General features: G+C 47.7%; 1 protein-coding gene across 2 annotated transcripts in view; it reads left to right on the top strand.

Annotated features, from left to right (window-relative positions):
• Nucleotides 1-21,559, top strand: part of VANGL1 (VANGL planar cell polarity protein 1) — a 54,350-nt gene that overhangs the window by 13,943 nt on the left and 18,848 nt on the right. For both annotated transcript variants that reach the window (XM_070467253.1, XM_020900927.2), the window contains exons 3-4: nt 5,135-5,267; nt 9,624-10,231. In XM_070467253.1, the coding sequence (XP_070323354.1) occupies nt 5,135-5,267; nt 9,624-10,231 (741 nt within the window). The remainder of the gene's footprint in view (nt 1-5,134; nt 5,268-9,623; nt 10,232-21,559) is intronic.

Genomic DNA, 21,559 nt, shown 5'->3' with positions numbered 1-21,559 from the left:
GGTCTGGTTTTTTGATACCTGCCTTCTCCAGAGGATATCCAGTTAACCTGCTGGTAAAATGACGCAGGCTCCAGCCGACCTCACCTAACCTTCGGGTTTAGAGCACCAGTTGCAGCCGCTTCCCTTGCTGTTCACGACCAGTCTGAGAGTGCCTGTTAAGACCCAGGGCCATGGTCCCCCATCCTCACAGCAGCCCTTAAAGAGTGGGAGGGGGGCCCCCCGTTCAACAGGTGATAGATAACACTGAGAGGCAGAGAGAGAGCATTATTTGCCTGAAGTTATGAGGTTGGTCGGGACCCTCAGCTGTCAGGCCCCATTTCTTGCTCCTTTGCAAGCCATGCTTTTCTCCCTGGGCCATGCATGGTAGAGAGCAGCAGGAGTAACTGGTAGGGAAAAAAGGCCTGGAGGGTCAGCCCTGGGCCTGATGTGTAAAATGCATTGTCCAAAAGAGGCTGCCAGAGCGTAGGGGGAGTGATCCTTTTGTTCTGAGGCCACTTCAGAGTCCGTCTGTGCCGTGCCTGGCCCTCCCACCCGATAGGAAGCAGCCAGCCAGGCCCTGTAGTCGGTGGAGAGAAAGGACAGGTAGTGGGTGGTGGTAGAGAAGGAAAGGGAGGAGTAAGCGGTGAGGCTGGCTTTCCCCCAAATAGAATAGATAAACAACAGAAATAGAGCCAAATCATCTTCCCAGGAAATGCCGATCGTAAGTGGGAATGGTCTGGGGCTCAGTGGGGATTCTGACTGGAGTGAGAGACTTTACAGCACCCTCCCGGAGCTCAGCTCTAGGATCGCCTAAACACATGCGTTTGCACACGCACACACCTGCAGGTACAGACAGATGCCCAGCCTCCAGCGTGTTATTGCTTGCCCCCCCATCCCTGACTTATCTTTACTCGTATAGGCAGATGCTCTATGGAGACAGGCTCAGAGATAAAGATACAAGGATTCCTGTGGCTGACACACCCGCCCAGCAAAGGTGTGTAGGTGATCAAGACAACTCAGGTGGAGCTGGAAAGACATCCAGTGCTCTTGTGTCTGAAAGACCCTTTCAGTGGTTTGGTAGCCTACTCAATGTCTCCTGTTTCTTTAAGACATGGTGAACTGATGGTCTTCACCACTGTGGGGGGGCGGGGGGCTCTCCCATAGGTACTTTGCACGTCCTTGACGTCACAGCAGTTAACACTCTGGGGATGAAAGTTCGGGTACCAACGCAGTGAGGCAGCCATGCTGGGCTCATAGCTCTGCATTCTGAAAAGTGCCGTGTGGCAGCACTTTTGCTGGACTTCTCTACGTAGTCCAGGCTCAGGCACCTTCCCAGGGCGTCATTCAGGACCAGTCATTTTTACAAAAGCTGTACGACAGGTCTTGCTCCCTCAACAAGGCCCAGCGTGATGCACAGCCCACGCTGAGTTGATAGAGGAAGCTTTCCATTGGCCCCTTACTTGACAGCATGTGGAAAGCTCTTGGTTCTGGACCCAGTGCAGAGTGTCCTGAGTCCCGCTCCCAGCCTCATCCACGTAATGCTGTTTTAGAAGCCACACTGTACCTTGTATAGCTAAGCATTGCACTCACGGCTCCCATTATCAGGCCCTCGCTTGTATACAGGGCATTTCACAAACAGGGCAATTTCTAAGTTATTCCACCTACCTCCTCCCTGAGCCGCATTTGGGTGGGAGAGCCTTGAGCAGTTTCCTGCATCCTAATCAGCTGGGGTGCTGATGAAAAGGGCAGATTCCTGTTGTCTCTCTGCTCCAGACTATTTCTCTGGAGGTGGGGCCAGCGAATCTGTACTTAATCTGCACCCCAGGTGGCTTGTCTGTACATTCAGATCTTGAGAAGCATTGGTTTAGGGTTTCAGTCTTGGAGGATGAGAAACCTTCCGGGGGTTATCAGGTAATAGTTCCTATCTGGTTTAGCTCTGCTGTTACCAGGGGAATTGCAGAGATCACTTCTCCTTTGGGAATGGTTGGGCCCTTTAAGAACCAGACTAGGCCCGCTGGGGTCAAGTTGAGGGATAGCTGGCCCCCCAAGGGGCTGTTTCCAACCCCGAGTGGTTCCCTGCCCGCTTCTGGCCCTGGTAGTGTTCAGGCTGCAGGAATTGGCACACAGTGAAAGAATTTTGATTGCCGGTGGAATTTGTGCTGTCACAGGATTTGACCTGTGGGCCCAGTGAATAGATAGATGGGGTCAGGGGAGCACGTGACTTGGCAGATGGCAGGACAGTGATAGATGTGAGAGCAGTTGGGGAAAGTGGAACAGTGAGAAGAGGAGGTGCCTTGGTCTGGCCTGGCTGAGGTGGGGCCCTGGGGAGCAGTGATTCCAGACTTAGTCTAAACAGCTCATTCTAAGACTGACCAGACACATGGGAAATCACTCCCAAATCGCTTATTGTTTCTCACAGGGAGTCCTTTTGAAGTGGTTGTCTTTGGCAGGCCAGAGTGTTGGGCACACTGCGTTGTGTTCTCCAAGGTCAGGGTCCAGTCGTGACTTCTAGAAGTAGCTTCAAAGGCAGATTCCACAGCTCTGGTAGTTCAAGTTTGGGGTGTGAGAATGAGCGTCAGGGATACTTAGGCTACAGAGTCTTCCATTTGTTCTTCAGCTGGTGCAGCGTAGTGGGTCTGAATCAAGAAAGTGGGTTCACACCCTGCTCTGCCTGCCACTTACTCTGACTTTGGGGAGTCCCTCAACCTCCAAAGTCTCAGTTTCCTCAGGTATAAGATGCTGACAATAATACCACACAAAGTTATTATTGGGATTGAACAAGTTTTCAAGCACTTGGTAAGGTGCTCTTTGGGGGTCCCCGGGTGGCGCAGCGGTAAAGAATCCGCCTGCCATTGCAGGAGATGCAGGAGACGTGGGTTTGACCCCTGGGTCAGGAAGATCCCCTGGAGAAGGAAATGGCAACCCACTCCAGTATTCTTGCCTGGAGAATTCCATGGACAGAAGAGCCTGGTAGGCTGCAGTCCACGGGGCCGTAACAGTTTGACATGACTGAGCAAACAAACTGCTCTGTGCGTTGGGGTGGGGAGCAGAGTGATTGTCAATGAGACACGTCTCTGGATAAACAAACAAAATCTCTTAGCCATTTCCTTAGTTGCTCAGTTAAAATAAAACATCAGTGTTGACGAGAACACATCTCTTTCTGGACTCTTATTTAGTAGTAGATTGTAATGATAGATTATGCCTTAGGGATTAGAGATGCTATCACTGAAAGTGTCTCTGGGACAGCTGGAGCCTCCCTCCCCTTCGAAGGAATTAACCAGGGCTTATCCTGGGGAGGTATGGATAAGGCAGAAGTCTGACCCCACAGGAAGTCTGCGTGTGATTCTGTTAGCTAAGTAGATTAATAGGAGAAATACTGTGCAAGGTAAGAGGGGTTGATTGTATGTTAAAAGCTTCTTTTTCATCTTTCTCCAAGAAACACATACTCTGCTTCACCAAGTCAAGTCACATTCTTTGCCATGTGCTGATGGTAACAGCAATAATTATAGCTTTTGTTAACATTATTGCTACTATGTATTATTTCACATCCTTATATCTATGTGGTGTGATTATTATCCCCATTTCATAGATGGTAAAACAGGTTTTCAGAGGTTTGTTGATTAAAATAAAACACACAGCATGGGAACCATGAGTTCACTTTTATTTGGGACTTCCTGAGAACTAAAGCATAATAAACAGCATCTCAGATAGCTCTGAGGAACTGCTGCGAAAAGAGGGGGGGAGGAGGGTGAGCATATATGTGACTTGACGAAGCAGGTACATGCAATTAAGCCCACATCTTGGTAGAAAGTTGCTGCTAGTCACGAGGAGCAAATGGTCTCTTAATGAATTTAGTGCTTTTCTAAGTATGAAAAGATGTGAGAAATTGGGTTCATAAAACTTTCTCCTGGACATATCTTGTCTGAAGTCCTGTCCTGCCAGTTTTCCCAGAGCATAGATGGTCTCATTCCTACTCTCTGCCCTGCACTCCCTTCAGGGTGTGTTCAAGGTCACCGAATGCAGGGGCTCATGACTTCACCCATTGAGCCACTCGTGAGACACTTTCCTTAGTTGGCAGGTTGAATTTGTGCAAGCTCGCACATCAAATAGGGACAGAACCAAAATCTGACTGTCTGTCTCTGCAGTGTGTGTGTGTGTGCGATGCTTCTGTTCTACCTGGAAACCTTGGGGAGGAGGACACCTGGGTAAAGAAAGGGGGGCTGACATCAGGGCGACCTGTAGGACAGAGGTTGAGGGAACTTATTCTTGGTCACTGAGGGGCTCCCTTGGTGGGGCTCCTGGGTGGACTGTTCACAGTTGGGCTTGGGGGTACCAGTCTTCACAGATGGTCAGTGCCCAGGTCATGACTTGCACAGTGGTTAATTCTTTCGTAATTTCAGCATTGACCCAGAGCAGAGTGCTTTCCTAATCACCCTCGAAGACCACTCAGGAAATTTATCTGGGGTAAAATGATTCAGCAGCCTGCTTTCCTTAGAGAACACACACACACACACACACACACACACACCCCTCACACACGCACATGTGTGTATGTCTTGGTGTCATTTGTCCTAGCTTTTGTCTGTTTCTGTGGGTGCCTTGAGTTCATCTAGAACCTATGAAAATGACTTTTAGTTTCGAATTTGTAGGAAAGAGAAATAAGTGATTCTCTTGGTTAGAATCTCCTTTCTTCTCTTGTCCAAAGGTGTAGGGCTGACAATGTGTCCCAGATTTTTTTTTGGGCAGACCGAAGCTTAAGTATTTTGCTGTGTTGTCCCAATAAAATAATGTCCTAGAAAATAAGTTTAGGTAAATTATAATCAAATCAGTAATCTTACAGTGAAATGTGCCTTATCTACAGACATTCTAAAATTCACAATATTAGACTTTGAAAAAATATGACCACTGTTGAGAGAGAAGGAGTGACAGTCTTTGTTTTGGGTCTGAGAGTGCCCGAAAGAAAATAGTAAGTAGGGAATAAAGATCAACTTATTCCTCACAGTGGGGGTGGCAGTGGGTGGGGATTGGCACAGTATGTGTGTGTGTGTGTCTGCAGAATTTTCTTAAATTCAAGATGAAATTCATAACATGTTTTGATGAGGGTTAATTAACATGATATAAATGTGCTAGCTGATTATCTTTCATGTTTTTTCAGGGAAAGAAATAGAGAGAGGCACAAGTCACCCCGGAATAAAGATGGCAGGGGGTCAGAAAAATCTGTCACCATTCAAGCTCCCACTGGAGAGCCCCTGTTGGCAAATGATTCTGCTCGGACAGAGGAAGCTCAGGTAAGGATCAAAGGCAGTCTGTAAGTACACTGCCGCTTGATCAGGCTTCTTTTCTGTAAATGTTTTCCTAAGTCTTGTTGCCATAGGTTCTCTTGGGTTTTTATCTTTATTTTTCTAGCATGTTAATTAGTTTATCTATGTCCCGTGGTTTCTTGTTGGTCTAAGAACAGCCTGTCCTATGATTGGCCAGCTTGAGGATTATTCTGAAGTGTGATTGGTTGGCTTGCTTGGAATGGTGTTGAAAAGAAGCCAGCCAGGGCTGATGACAGGACAGGGAAGGGAGAGTTGCAGGCTTGGGCTCTGGAGACTCATTCCAAAGCAGAACAGTATAGAAGAGCAGGAAGCTCGCTCTCCAGAGCCCCTGAGTCATGTTGGGAAGAGGAGCAGAGAGGTTAGGACAGCCCAGACGGAGCCTCACCAAACCCGAGGCCACACACTTAGATGCCTGATAGGGAAATATAAGTGAATAAAGTAGGCCCTGGGTTACACAGAAGAGGCAAAAATCTACCAGGCTAGCTTGGCTAGTAATCTGTGTGGTACATCAGTGTCAGGGCTGTATCATGGAGTGATGGAGTCTGGCACCTGGAAAATGTATTTCTTCTGTCAAAAAAGTGGCAGCTTCTCAGCTCTGAATGCTTATCACTGTGCAAGAATGCAGGAATTTAGTGTTCCTGGGTCTTGCAATATTTAAGAAAAGCTGGAAATTAGGATTTAGTGTGAAATCACCCAAATTTTTTTTTTATGTGGACTATTTTTAAAGTTTTTTTTATTGAATTTGTCTCAATGCTGTTTCTGTTTTATGTTTTGGTTTTTTGGCCGCAAGGCATATAGGATCCAAGCTCCTGAAACAGGGGTCAGAGCTGCACCTCTTGCGTTGGAAGGCGAGGTCTTACCTGCTGGACTGCCAGGGAAGTCCCCAAATAACCCAGTTTTAAAGTATTGTCTATTTATTAATTAAAAAAAAAAACACTGTGTTCTTCTCTCTGGGTTCCAACTGTCTCACAGTCCAGTTGGTCTGAATAAACGTCTGAGTTATACTCAGAAACGTGTTTGCACACTCTCTTGAAGTATATGCGTGTCCAGCCTTGGCCCCAAGTAAACGAATGGGTGCCCGCACAGCTATAAAGATACAGATAACCATATATCTGTATGTTCTTAAAAGTACAGACAGATATGCATTGGTAAGCAGATATATGGACTGAAATTGGAATTCTTCAGAGCACACGAGATGCTGTTAGAAGCCAAAGCTGCAGTTGTGGTTGAATGTGGCGTTTGTTCGGTGATAAGTGAATGACTCTAGTCCTGACTCTTGCACTTCCTGCCTTGGTCTGGGACAGATACAGGGATGGAGAGCCAGAGGGCCAGAGGAGTGGTGAAATGACTGGGCTAGTCCTAAGACTGTACCACCCCTAAGTGCTCCAGGGGTCAGTTTCTTCTTGGATGAATTCACAGGTGCTGGTGGCCTACTGTGAAGGGAGTTCATCTGTCATGTCTACATCTTACTCTAAAGTTACATTAGGAAGAGTTGGTGTTTACACCAGGGAAAAGCACTGAAATGGGCATTTGGAGGCTATACTCCTCAGCACCTATGTGACTTTGGGCATGTCCAACCTTTCTGGGCCTCGTTTTCTTTATTGAAAATCTAGGGGATTGAGTTAGAGGGTCTGAGATCCTTTCTATTCTGAGAATCTCAAGTTTGGGAAGACCTTGGACATCTTCATTTTGGGGCACAAGTGTGCACACATTCTTAAAATGGACAGGGGATTTAGTTAGCAACTCTTTGGCAGGAAAAAGGATGAGTAACTAAATCAGCAACGTCAACCAAATAACCACAACACTAGTGATCATTATTTCAGTACTGATCATCGACTGAATATTAGGCCCAGTGCAAAACATGGAATCCAGTATTTGCCTTCACTGAGAGTGTAACAAAATAACTTATTTTACTAAACTTTTGGCTTCTCAGGTGGCTCAGTGGTAAAGAATTCACCTCCAATGCAGGAGATGCAGGTTTGATCCCTGGGTTAGGAATATCCCCTGGAGAAGGAAATGGCAACCCACTGTAGTATTCTTGCCTGGAAAATCCCATGGACAGAGGAGCTTGGTGGGCTACAGTCTATGGGGTCACAACTAAACAACAACAGACTCACCTTAGGTTAAAGCAAGTTTTCCATCTTTGAATGTGGAGCCATTTTGTCCCATGCTTGTGATTTTTTTCTTTTTATAGAATTGAAGTAAATTTACCCAGAGATATAAACAGATCTTAAGTGTATAATTCAATAAGTTGTAACAGCTGAATAAGTCCATATAACCCGCCCACCCTGCTATTAAAATGTATATTTCTATCACTCTAGAAAGTTCTCATGTTTTCCCAGTCAATCCCTGCCCCCAGCCCCCTCCAAGGCAAGCCTTGCTTTGATTCAATCGCTATAGATTAGTTTTGCCTGTTTTAGAATTTAATATAATTGGAAGCATATTTTGTTTTGGACCTTTTTTCACTCAGCATCATAACTTTGAGATTTATCCATGTTTTGCTGTATTTCAGCAATAGTGTTCTAGTGTATGCATATACCACAATTTGTTATCCATTCTTCTTCCTATGGATAGACATTTGAGCTGCATCATTTGGGGCTATTATGAAAATAAAACTGTTAAGAACATTCTTGTACAAATCTTTTTGTGGACATATGTTTTCATTTATTTGGGGTAAAAACCTGGAAGTGGAATTACTGGGGCTATCCAGTTAAGTGTAAAGTCACATTTGTATGAAACTACCAGACCAGTTTTCAAGAGTGTCTATACCATTTGTACTTCCACCAGCAATGAGAGAATAATGGTTGCTTCTGGCTGTTATCTTAAATAACAACTTCTTAGTACATGATACTTGTAACTTTCTGAGTCAAAGAACTATTTGTTCATAGGTTCAGATCTTTATTGCCACCACTACTGTTTCTTTCTGTAGCCTATGCTTTTAAATCATATTTATTTATTGTTGCTAGATTTGAGGTTATTGTTTAGCTGTGAGATCTCTAGCCTGCTGATTCAGCTATTAACTTAGACTAGATTTTTTGAAATTGGTATCTTATGCATTAATTTCACCCAGCTTACCACCATATCTGACTGTTTTTTCCAACTTAAATCATACACAAAAATTTCTGAGGCAGACCCCTTTGGACCCAGTGTGGCTTTTCATCGTCTTCTTGCTCTGTCGTTGCTTTGGAACGGAGTCGTCTTTGCCAGAGAAATAGCAAAACTGTTTAAAAACCTGAAAAGTAGATCATGTTAAGTGAGGAGACAATTGCTCCAAATAATCACAAACTTTAAAAAGCAAGAGAAAGCAAGATAGTAAAAGACACACATTCTAGTAATCTTGGTATTTTGTAAAGTTTATTTTTATTTATTTACTTATTTGGCTGCACTGGGTCTTAGTTGCAGCACATGGATCTTCTATCTTTGCCGCGGCCTGCGTGATCTTTAGTTGTGGCATGTGGGATCTAGTTTCCTGACCAGGGATCGAACCTGGGCCTCCTGCATTGGGAGCATAGAGTCTTAGCCACTGGACCAGCAGGGAAGTCTCAATCTCAGTATTTTTATACCTTTGATGCTCAATTTGTCACAGGAACTCGTGTTTAAGAAGGAAGTTTTGAGCTGTCTGGGCCATCGATAATTGAATCTGTTTTGCTTGTTCAATGAGAAATATCAGAGAGTGCTTGATACTTATTAAATGGGTCTTAAAAACATTGTGGCGGTTTTTAAAAATGTGTGTACCAACTACAGGCGGGCTTTGATGTGTACATAACCATGTCAGTTCCCTCCTGTGCAAGGTCTTCACTCCTCAGAGGTCCTGGAGGGCCCAGACTGCTATTATTACTCCCCACTTCCGACAGATGGACTCTGTAAGCCTTTATGGCCCAGTCGTGAATCAAGAAGGAAATGCAGAAGGTTTTCTCCCTGGGCTGTAGGCAAACTTGCACACGATTTTCTAACAGCCGATTGTCTATCACCGAGCCTCTCTGGAATTCCAGCACAGTGGATGATAGTCACTGTTGTAGTAATAAATCACCCACAAACAGGTCAAGTTATGTTTTCTCGGTTGGAAAAGGTAAATGTATGGTATAGTTTGCAAAACTTAAAGGAAAATTGCCATAGTTTAAAAATTCCTCTATTTAAAGGGTGAAGCCTTCGTTTCCCAGAAAGCCCATGTGTGTATCAGGCTTCATTTCCCAGGAAGCCCACACGTGTGGACTGTGGTTGAAGAAGGTGGGCCCTCCCGTCCCCCGTGTGTCTGCGGGCTCTGTGGCTCTAACACGCCATGTGCCATGTGGCCGTCTGTCCTCACTGTTCTCTCCCGATCAGGATGACAACTGGGGCGAGACCACCACGGCCATCACTGGCACGTCGGAGCACAGCATCTCACAGGAGGACATCGCCCGCATCAGCAAGGACATGGAGGACAGCGTGGGGCTGGACTGTAGGCGCTACCTGGGGCTCACCGTGGCTGCAGTGCTCGGACTCCTGGTCTTCCTCACCCCCATCGCCTTCATCCTGCTGCCCCCCATCTTGTGGCGGGACGAGCTGGAGCCTTGCGGCACCATCTGCGAGGGACTCTTCATCTCCGTGGCGTTCAAGCTCCTCATTCTGCTCATCGGGACCTGGGCGCTGTTTTTCCGCAAGCAGAGAGCTGACATGCCGCGGATCTTCGTGTTCCGTGCACTCCTGTTGGTCCTCATCTTTCTCTTCGTGGTCTCCTATTGGCTTTTTTACGGGGTCCGCATTTTGGACTCGCGGGACCGAAATTACCAGGGTATCGTGCAATATGCCGTTTCTCTCGTGGACGCGCTCCTCTTCATCCACTACCTGGCCGTCGTCCTGCTGGAACTCAGGCAGCTGCAGCCCATGTTCACGCTGCAGGTGGTCCGCTCGACCGACGGCGAGTCCCGCTTCTACAGCCTGGGACACCTGAGGTGAGGGGGCTCTTCCGGGGGCGGAAAGGACCGCTACTGTTTCGCTAGAAGACAGTTAAGTCTACAACAAGTGGGGGATGTTGCCAGGTGCCAAGAGCAAGACCAGGGTCTGACTTTTTTTTTTCAGGTTTTGGGAGGAGCTGTGTGTGTATGTGTGTGTGTGGAGGGGGAAATTCATGTACATTGACTTTCCTGAATTCTGGATGGCATGTCACAGGGACTGGCTGTCTTCCAGATTGGAGTTTTGTTGGGCCAGTTTCCAAAATTGTTCACAGCTCTTAAGAATGATGGAGTAAGGAAGCTTTTGTGATGGCTGCTGACCCTGCCCCCGAAATCAGCCTGTGAGTGATGGAGTGATCAACAGTTTTGTTCATAATGGTACATCTGGTTTACTGTGTTGTCCCAGTGGAATTATTAATCATTCCTTTCTCCCCCACTCTCAGAGGTTTCCTGATTTGGGCAATAAATTGTATGGTCATCCTAGTGACCTTCCAGTAAAGAATCAGGTGTAGGTTAGAGACTCTAAACTTGTAAGAGTTGAAAATGTATACATGAGAAAAAACTAGAAATACTTTAAGATGTCGTATTTGAAACCTATACACGAAATCTAATTATTTGTGATTAACTAAAAAGAGTAATCATTATTTTTTGTATTCAGTATTTTGTTCTGCTTTGTTTTTGTTTACCTTGAGATAAGCACATCATATAGATTGTCTTCATAGAGCTCGTCTATATTTCAGATGAGGAAACAGGGCTTTAGGGATTTTAAGTAATTTATACAAAAGAACATGGCTAGCTTTGTTTAGAATCTACCAGATCCTATGAAGCCAGGCCTGAGTTAATGTCCTCATTATAGCATTTCTCACTTTGTGTCATTGGCCTATTTTTGTTTTCTTCTACAAACTGTGGGCTCCTGAGGACAGGTGCTGTATTTTGCTCTTCTTTGCATCCCCAGTGCCTGACCTAGAGCATGGCACACGGTTGGCACCCCGGTGGTTACAGGTGAGAGGACAGTCTGAGACATCTGACACTGTCTTCTCACAGGGCTCTCCTGCCTCCTCGGGCAGTGTATGTCAATGTGTGTGTCTGCTTGGCATGTGTATGTGCTTTGTTGATGGTAGCTGCCATTGCCGTGATGCTGCAGTGCAGCCGAGATGGCAAGGGCACCTTAGCGGGGATCAGAACAATGGGCTTTGTCATGGTTTTGGCTGGGGCTGGGGGAGGTGGCCTAACTCTGGTTTGGAGTCAGTTACACTGCCAAACCATCTCGGTATTGGCACGGATCTGTCATTCCTCTGGCTCAGCTCATACCACCCAGGGCTGGGTGGTTTAGCAGTCAAGGACTGTGCCACCTTGACCAATCCTTGGAGGGAATCGGTGTCTGATTCCCATGCTTGGCACTGCAGAGCCAGGTGTATTGAGTCCTTTGTGGGTGCCCTTGGGGCTCTGAAGGCAAGTAAGTCACTGCTGCTTATTCATCTCAAACAGGAATGTTCCCCCGTATTTTACATTGGAGGATGACCAGCAGGCTTGTATTAAATGTCTGCTGTGGGCAGAGCTCCAGAGGCACAGGGTCGCAGCCTCTCAAGTTTTGTCCCAAAACTCCTTGGAGACAGACCAGTGGACAGTTGCTGACACGGGCCTTGGAATGGGTGGGAACCCAAGATGAGGGCACTTCAGACAGTCACAGCAATAAAGCCCAACCCCACATCTGTCTCAGGAAGGGACAGGTTTGGCCCAAATCAGGAGGGTGGAGAGAAATCCAGCCCTGGTTGCAGAGAGATAAGTGACATTTGGAACTCTGTAAATGTCAGTAGCTAGGACACTGGCCCGTAGCGAGCCTGCCACGGTTTTGAGTTTTGGCTCGGCCGTAGCTGTGTGAAGCCCACCTGCAGAGGTGGAAAGGGAAGGGCGACTTCTCACTTTAAGTCGTCCATGCAGTGGGACTGACTCCCTCCAGGGGCTTCCATGCTTCAACACGGCTTGCTCTGCCTGCTGGGCCAGGGTGGGAGCGGGGAGGGGACACAAAACGGCCCCAGGATGCGTGCTGTGGTATGTTCAGACAGTTGTGGGTGATGCTGGTTCCTTACCACGTGGGTGCACCGGCCAGGGGCGACCCGCACCCGGGAGGCAGGCCTGGGTGTTCTGTGTGGCCCAGGGCTTATCATAGACGCCCCAGGGTTGTCCTCACCATGACTGGCAGCTGCCTGGTCCATCCTGGCTAAGCTTGAAGCCTCTTTCCCCAGCTCCCCCGGGGACAGAAGGTGGCCTGGGGCTGGCCCCGTATCTTCCTTCTGACTCCTCAGGACCATTGGTTTTCCTCTTCTCCCGCTCTCATAGGAGCCCCTTGTCCCTTGTGTGGAGACCCTGGTTGTGGGGCTGAAAGATGGCCAAGGAAGGAGAGGCGTCTTCACTCACAGAACCCTCAGGTGGGCCTGGCTGCTCATGAGACAGTCAGGCTATGAGATCTGGGACAGATTTGGCGTCCATCTCTCCCTGCTGGCCTGAGTGGGCCTGTCACCTGCCGAGCCTTAGGCTAAATCTGGTTTACACCCAGCAGTGGCTGGAAGAGTCACTGGGCCAGAAATAGAACTTCTGAGCTCTTTTGTAGTGTAGAAAAAGACAGGAGGGAAAGGGGAGTTGGCATAGACAAAGAGCAGGTCCCCGGGAGCAGAATAGCGGGTCATCAAAATCAGGAATCAGGAGGGTCCACCTTCTGTTATGTAAGTTCCTCCCCCAGTTCCACCTGTTGGGCTGAGGTGCAGAGTGATGGCCAATTCTTTTGTTGCTTTGTTTTCAGGCGGTTTTGTAGAGTCAGCTGAGGTATGTATTTTTGAAAACAGTCAGAAGAATACCTCCTCTTTAGTGTCTTAAAGAAAATCCATGTCTCCTTCACTGTCATAAAAGTTACTTTTAGGAGCCTTGCTTGTTGGCTGGAATGGCTTTTGGGGGCTTATTTGAAAACTTTCAGAAACGGAAAAGGTGCTGTTGTGCAAAGTGAAATACTAAAGTAGATTAAGACACTTTAACCTTTGCGCAGTGCTGCAGGGGTTAACAGGGCTTTTCAGATGTCTCCCTTTCCCCTCCTTGCTGCCATTGGGGTGGGGGCAGGTGCTGTGGGGGTGTCACCCTTTTATAGTTGAGGGCCCCAAGCCCTAGGTTAGGGCCATACTTGAGGCTCAAGGAACCAGCATCTTCCTGTGCATCACACCCCATCCCCATCCACAGCATCCTGGGGTTTCAGCACATTGTAATTCTACATACATGCTTCACATGTTTTCCTGGCCACATTCTCACAGTGAGTTGCTAACTTTTCCAGGATTTCACCAAACACTATTTTTTTTTTTTTTAAGAATTTGTAAAATATTTATTTGACTGTGCCAGGTCTTAATTGTGGCACGAGGAATCTTTGATCTTCATTGTGGCATGCAGTATCCTTAGTTGTGGCATGCAGAATTTTTCTTAGTCATGGCATTCGAACTCTTAGTTTTGGCATGTGGGATCTGGTTCTCTGACCAGGGGTAGAGTCTGGGTCCCCTGTATTGGGAGCATGAAGTCCTAGCCACTGGACCACCAGGGAAGTCCCCAGTTACGAGATTTTGATCTGACTATATATGGGGAGAAACCCAGGAGAAAAGAGACTTGAAATGACGTTTAATGATTTCTCAGTTTTGAAATCTTTAAAGGTAAATATTGTGACTATTAGAGCATAGCCGCTAGTACAATTGACTGACTGAGTCCAAGTGGCAGAACAAAGCAACAGCAATGGAAACCTTACCAGTTAGCAGTGACATAGTCCTTGCCATATGCTGGGCACCTTCTAAACTCTTAACATGTAAGTCATTTAATCGTCACAGCAGTCCTGCAAGGCAGGCATGTCTTCCTCATTTTCAGATGAGGAAACTGAGGCTTGGAGGGGTTACGTAGGTGGTCTACGGCCATACAGTTTCTAATTGTGGGAGGTAGGGTTTGAGGCCAGGCTGGTTCCAGGGTGATCTTAACCATTTCACCATGGTGCCCAGAAACATACATGTTCATGTTCACTGCTTTAAGAATGCATGAGTGAAATTTTTAAGCATTTTTTGACTGCTTACTGTGAGCCAAGCTGAGTGCTAGCTATTTTTGTACACATTATTCTATCTCATTTAAATCATAGCTTTAGGGCTGGACAGGAAGGGATGAAGAGCACTGTCAGAGATGGCTGGGTCCCACTCTGCAGTCGTTCCTTAGCCCCATGAGTTCTTTCATTCAAGCAGTCAGCAAACAAACCTCTGCCTTATTACCACAGCAGTAAGTAGGTATGAGCCTTTGTCTGGTCAAACCTTTTTAACTTTCTGTTTGCCACATGTCCCAAAGAACACCTCTTTTATCTGTTGCTGTTAAAATACCCCAAAACTTACTAGTTTGGACAACATTACTTTTTATTTCTCATAGTTCTGTGGGCAGGGCTCAGCTGGGCAGTTCTCTGGCTGGTCTGGCTGATGCTCCCTGTGTGATTGCAGTAATGCGGTGAGTCAACTGGGATTGGGCTGCTCTCCTGTCCAGGTTATTCTGTGATTCTCTTCTTCCCCCTCTGGGGAGTAGATTCTTCATTAGTGTACTACCGCGTCTCAGGGCTCCTAAGCAGAAGTTCTCAGGCCTGTGAAGGCTTAGGCCTGGAATTCAACCAGTACCTTGCATTGCATCCGCTTCTTAGAGCAAGTCAAAGCCCCAGCCCAGATTTCAGAAGCCAGCACTGCACAAGTTAGGGACTTTTGGAAGGGTTGGTTCATTAGGGTCCGTGGTGTGGCAAGCTCCCAAGACAACCTCAGGCTCTCATTTTCAGAGCCTGCATATACTAACAGTTCTTAAAAAATTTAATTATTGACTTCAATTCCTCCCAGAGTCCAGAAGTAACATATTTTATGTCAGAGAAAGAGCTGCTATACCGTTGTCATGTGAACATCAATGGAGGGTGATAGCTGATAGTCATAAGCAAGGAGAAAGACACAGAAGCCACAAAAGCAGAGTTAACTCTCATCTTGGTCTTCTGGGAAACTTGTCTATTCACAGTGACACATTGTGTGAGATGTTCAGATTGCTGAAGCTCCATTGTACCTAATCCAGCCAGCCGGTTTTTTTTTTTTTTAACTCAATGTTTCAATCATTGAGACTAAGAGTACCTTATAAATTGGCATTGACCGTAGACCTTTTAATCAAAGGTCTGGTTACTGCTCACAGAACCACTCATGCATGAGAAGAAATGATTCTTGGGTTGATTTTCAAACAGTGGAAATTCATGATTGTGCATGGTTGCAACATTGTGTTAGAAGTATTATAGACTGAATATGTTCCCTCCAAAATTCATAGCTATAAATGAGAAAACAAGGAACATGTATTTGAACAATGAAGAAAAGGTGATCTCTGTAGTAAAATGGCAAAGAACGTTGTGGGATTATGTTTCTGTTCTAGTGTTTTGTGGAAGGTAGAACTTGCAAGCAATGAAATTGGATTTTTTAGCCGAAGAGATTTCTAAGCAAACTATGAAAGGTACAGCTTGAGTCCTCCTTATTCTCTATTTTAAAATGAAGAAAAGAGAGGAATTGAAGAAGGAATTGTTAAGCAAAAGGTAACCAGAACTCGAAGATTTGAAAAATTCTCAGCTTATCCATATTGCAAAAAAATGAGGAAGCATGTACTAAAGAGAACACCAACCGGTGACTGACAGCCGTTTGATAAGGAGATTAGCATAGGTGTGAACCAGGGATGGAATCGGTCCTCTCATCAGAAGCCAGGAATAAAGATGGGATTATACCAGTAGAAACACTGTCAGCTGAGACTAAAGGAAACAGAGAAAGTATTGTAAAATGAGGGAATGCTGTGAACATGCATTATCCTTCAGGAAAAGAGAAGAGTGACTCCAAAGGTGATTCAGGATCATCACTCCTACCACAGGCTCAGGGGCGAGGCTGCTTCCTCACTGGGTTCAGAGGATGGTCCCCTGCCTTGGTTTCAGTGGGCCTGGTTCCATTGGCAGGGCCAGGCCACAGAGCCTTAGGAGGGTGATGGGCCACCCCAGTGGGCCCCAGGGACAAAATATTAAGCTGAAGAGGGTCATTCTCAAGTGTTAAGATCTGATGGAATTTACCTTGCTAGATTTTGGACTTGCTTAGGGCCCTTCACCCCTTCCTTCTTTCCAGTTTCATCTTTCTGGAATGGGAATGTCTCTCTTGAGCCTGATTTGCCGTGAAATTTTGGAAACGCATAACTTGTGTGGTTTCACAGTTCACAGCTGGGGAGGAATTTTGCCTCAAGTCCCATCCATATCTGATTAGATGAGATTTTGGGCTTTACACTTAGAGTTGATGCTGGAATAATATAAGAGTTTGGGGATTGTGGGGATGGAATGAATGTGCTTATGTGCTTTGCATGCAAGAAGGACATGAATTTGGAGGAACCAGAGATGGAATGTTATAGGCTGAATTGTGTACCCCCAAACCCATAGGTTGAGAGACTTTCTTGATGGCTCAGTGGTAAAGAATCTGCCTGCAATGCAGGAGATGCAGGTTCAATCCCTAGGTGGGGAAGATCCCCTGGAGGAGGAAATGGCAACCCACTCTAGTATTCGTGCCTGAAAAATCCCCTGGGCAGAGGAGCCTGGCGGGCTACAGTCCCAAGGGTCTTAAAGAGTTGGACAGAACTGAGTAACTGAACACACATACAAATCCATAGGTTGAAGCTCTAAACCCCAGTTCGACTGTATTTGAAGTTAGGACCTCTAAAGAAATAACTAAGATTAAGGGAGGTCATCAGTCTTGTAAATTAGTGTCCTTATAAGAAGCACCAGAGATCTTATGTGTGTGCTTTCTCTCCTGGGGCATGCGGACTGGGGAAAGACCATGTGAGAGCATAGTGAGAAGGCAGCCGTCTGCAAGCCAGGGAGAGTCTTCAGCAGAAACTGAATGGGCTAGACCTTGAACTTGACTTTGAGGCTCCAGATCTGTAGGAAAAGAAGTTTCTGTTGTTTAAGCCACCCAATCCGTGGTGGCTGAGCTGAGGACGGGAACATTCCCCATACTGTTGACCTTTGATCCCAAAGCCCCAGGAAGCCACAGATCAGTGAAAATAGCTTGACCCCATGAAACAAAGCTTCTGGTGTCCTCCAGCTCATGCCTGCTTCCTCTCAGCTTGAGTAGGGGGCCTTGTTTCTCTCCATGGCACTTTGGCTTTCCAGTTAGAGGTGAGAAAGGGAGTCTCCTGGGGAGGTTAAGGTTCTTTCAGGGTATGTCTATCTCCACTGGAAATCTTATGTCTGTGATTCCGAGTCAAATAATAGCAAAACCAGTGATTACACTGCTGATCAGGCTTGGTGGTTGTGCTGGGCTGTGGATCCCTCCCTTCCATGTCTAAGACCAGCACCAGCTGTCTTGAGAGCCTGGCTCCATCACCTTTGAAATTGGAAATGTTTTTAAATGACCACCAGAAGTCTTGGTTCATGTTTTTTATGATCATGGCTTTGCACGCAGTTTCATTTTTAGAAATATACCTTCTTGTGTAACTGCTCTTCAGTAAAGATAGTTGTAGTCCCCATCCCCACTCCCTAAGGAAACAAAGGATAAGAATGAGTAAGAGCTGAAGAGCAGAGTGTCAGATTTTGCTCAGTCTCTGCTCGGCTGTGGGAGAATTTGGAAGGTGGGCACAGAGCTGCCGTTTGTGGTTTGGCCCCATGGTGCCTGTTAAAAGTGGCTTTAATGAGAGTGTAAGGTGCTGGACACTGTGGGCCTGTGTTTGCTCAGCTGCCTGCTGGCAGCAGCCACAGCCGGGAAGGCTGCCCTCGCACGGCATCTGCCCACAGGCCCTGCTCCGAGGCAGAGCAGACAAGTCAGAGCTCGGGACGTGACCCTGGTCTCCACCGTCTTCCCAAGGCCCTGGGCGGCTGGTGGTGGGTCCAGACTGGAATCGTGTGTGGTCTGTTTTCCAGGGACTCGCCCCGCGGCCAGCCCAGCATTTTGCACGTCCCCTCCACAGACCAGTGGGTGTGATTTACTGCAGGATGTGTGCTCTGCTAACCCTCGAGGGCACGTGCACAGGACTCTCTTTCCCTGTCCTGCTCTGTATTGGCCTCGATTAATCTCTGTAAGTAGAGATCCAAAGGCTAGGCCTGTTGCCCTTGGCCTCCAGATCTTTCCATGTGGGCACCTGCACTTCTTCTTAGGGCCAGAGGTACCCGAGTCAAGGGATGTGAGGCTGGATAAGAGTAGGCCAGCTGAGCATCCTGGGTGCGTCTGAAGCTGCTCTCAGTCCTGATCTAAATCTGCTTTTCAAAGCACCCAGAACAGGTGGCTGTCTTTGATGTTTATCTGGTGTGATTCAGCTCAGTGGTTTAAAGCTTGGAAGGCAGAATTCCCATCGCAGGCATGGCAGGTGCAGCCCAGGTTGGACCCTGTGGGAGGTGACAGTGCGCTGGGGCTTGTGCCCTGGCCTGGAAGTGGGCTGCAGGCTCTCTGGGCAGATGTGGCCATAGCCAAGCCTGTCACTTGAGGGGAAGCACAGCTCGTGGGTCCCCCAGGTGAGGGGGATCTGCCAGCATCTTTCTGTTTGGGGACAGTCAGCCGTGACTGGGTCATCCCCTGGGTGGGGACTCGCTCATCAGCGGTGTCAGCTAGCTCAGAACCTCCCGATGATTGCCGTGTTCCAGCTTAGAGGGATGCCATGCGTCTGGTTGTTTAGTTCCTGCGACTAGGAGGACCGGGGTGTTGTATGAAGCTGCCAGCCACTTCTGTGCTCATGACTCCTCCCAGTGCTGACAGTGTGATCTCTGAGCTGGATGTCTGTGGCTTTGCTTGTTTTATTAGAGAGGATATTTCCCAGGTTACACTTTCTTAGCACAAACTTAAAGGAGGATGTTACAGGAAGGGGTGACCCCTTCTAGGGACCAAGAGTGGGCTCTTATCTAACACTCAGAAATGAATTGTCCAAGGAGACACGAGCTGACAAAGCAAGAGACTTTATTGGGGACGGGCACCCGAGTGGAGAGCAGTAGGGTGGGGGGACCCAGAACTGCTCTGCCACGTGGCTCGCAGTCTCGGTTTTATGGTGATGGGATTAGTTTCCAGGTTTTCTTTGGCCAGTCATCCTGACTCAGGGTCCTTCCTGGTGGCTTATCCATTGCTCAGCCAAGATGGAGTCCAGCGAGAAGGATTCTAGGAGGTGGCTGGACACATGGGATCTCCTTTTGACCTTTCCTGAACTCTTCCGGTTGGTGGTGGCTTATTAGTTCTGTGTTCCTTACCACGACCTCCTGTCATACAAAAACTCACACACATGGTTACTGAGGTGCTTGGCCAGGGTGGGCAGTTTCAGTTAGTGTGCTTCCCTTAACAGGGACAGGAAAGGGCCCGCAGTGCCCTGAGTGCCCTCCAGTCCGCACGTTCATTTCCCCTTCTTCCTCCCAGAAATAGCTATCCTGGCTTCTGCTTGCAGTTTGCTGTCTTTCAGTGGGATCCCCTGCAGGGCTTGTCTGCAGCTGGTGCTCAAAGCCTCATTCAGGGACACCTGCCAGTGTGCGGATCTCGATTCAGAGAACGTGGTCACTGAAGCTGAGCTTCTAGCAGGCTGGGTCACCGGGGAATCCACGTGGCCTGGGGAAGGGCCTCTTTGGACCTCGCCAGCAGGACAGGGATGCTGACCACTGTCCCCTCTCAGGATGGGCCTCACTTTGAGATCTCAAGCAGCCATGTGTGTCCCCCCCTGCTCTGTCATGACAGGGTCCCAGAAAATCCTGCCTTTCTCCCACATCTTCCTGCATCCTAACCCAGACCTGTCTGAGCACAAGCAGATTCCAGTCTTTGCTGCTCCCTCTTCTCAGGTTCCAAGGTGACCATTGCCTGTTATCTGCCTGGGACTTGTGTAGGCTACCGGCCCCAGTGCTACTACAGGACAAAGATTCTAATTAGAGGGCAGGAGGGCCCGGAGGTATAAACACTTGTGTGTCCAGTTCTCAGCAGAGGAGGTGGCAGCAGCGTTCAGGGGTAGTTATATTTGCATCTCTGGGACTCACGTGAATGAGTCCCAGCATTACTGCAAACACTCCTGACTGTCGGTCACATGGAAGTCAGTTTACCTCCCAAGTCCAGTGACACCCACACATCCAGGAAGCTGTCGCCTTGTTCACTGTCCTGGGAAGAGGTAGCAATCAGGTCAAATCGAGGTCATCCGTTTCTCTCCCAGGGTGGGATTTTCCCAAAGAACTGAATCAATTTTCATTGTGGATCCTTCATTTTAGAGTTTTCTCAAAGACCTGCTTCCAGCCTAAAATGCATCTACTGGGTAGTGCACCATAAGGAGCGGGAGCTGGGGTGGCTGTGGTACCCAGGCTCCTTTTACTGGCTGCATCCTCTGGCTCACCCTCGCTGCTGCCCGTGTCCCTGCCGACCTCTCTGCTCACCCTCTCTCCTTTGCCATTCGTCCAGAGCCTCAGCCACCGTTAACCTTAGCCCAGCCTGGCCCTCTACCTGCCTCCCTCCTTCTGTGCTACACAAAAGTAGCATGGTGGCTGGCGTGCATGTGTGCTAAGTGATTTCAGTCATGTCCAACTCTTTGTGACCCTATGGACTGTAGCCCACCAGGCTCCTCTGTCCATGGGATTCTCCAGGCAAGAACACTGGAGTGGGTTGCCTTGCCCTCCTCCAGGGGCTCTTCCCCACCCAGGGATCGAACCTGCATCTCCTGCAGCTTCTGCATTGCTGGCTGATTCTTTATCATTGAGCCACCGAGGACCACAAACTGAGTGGCTTGAAACAATTTCCTCTGAGTTTTAGAGATTAGAAATCCAAAATCGAGGTGTTGGCAGGGCCATGTTTTCTCTGCACCCAGAAAGAGGCCTCCCTTGCTCCTCCTGGCTTCCGGCAGCTGCCTGCAGTCCTTGGTGCTCTTCCCCTGCAACCCCATTGCTCTTGTCATAGCCACTTAGAAGGATTTGTTGAACACCAGTCTGTTTCTGCCTGTGATGCTTTCTCCACCTGGAATTGACTTAACAGCCTATTATCCACAAGGTTTGACCATCATTCATCTTTTAAGACTCAGTTCAAAGACTCGGCTCTGCCTTCTCTGTGGATCTTCACCTCCACTCAAACGCTGTGTCTCAGCCCCAGGTCACTCCGTGTACCTACCTCTTCAGGTGGTTGTCATCATCGATGGGATTGTGAGCCCCATGAGGTGTCATTCACATCCATCCCAGAAGTTGGGACTTAGTGGGTGTTCGTAATTTCTATTAATACTTGCCTGTGGAGGGGGTTGTGAAGGCTGGTCATTAAGATCTTTCTGAATGTCAGTGTTTATAGTTGGCTG

Source organism: Odocoileus virginianus, chromosome 5 (genome assembly GCF_023699985.2).
Source record: "Odocoileus virginianus isolate 20LAN1187 ecotype Illinois chromosome 5, Ovbor_1.2, whole genome shotgun sequence".
Taxonomy (NCBI): Eukaryota; Metazoa; Chordata; class Mammalia; order Artiodactyla; family Cervidae; genus Odocoileus; species Odocoileus virginianus.
The sequence above is the reverse complement of the archived record's forward strand: the minus strand, read 5'-3'. Positions and strand labels throughout refer to the sequence as shown.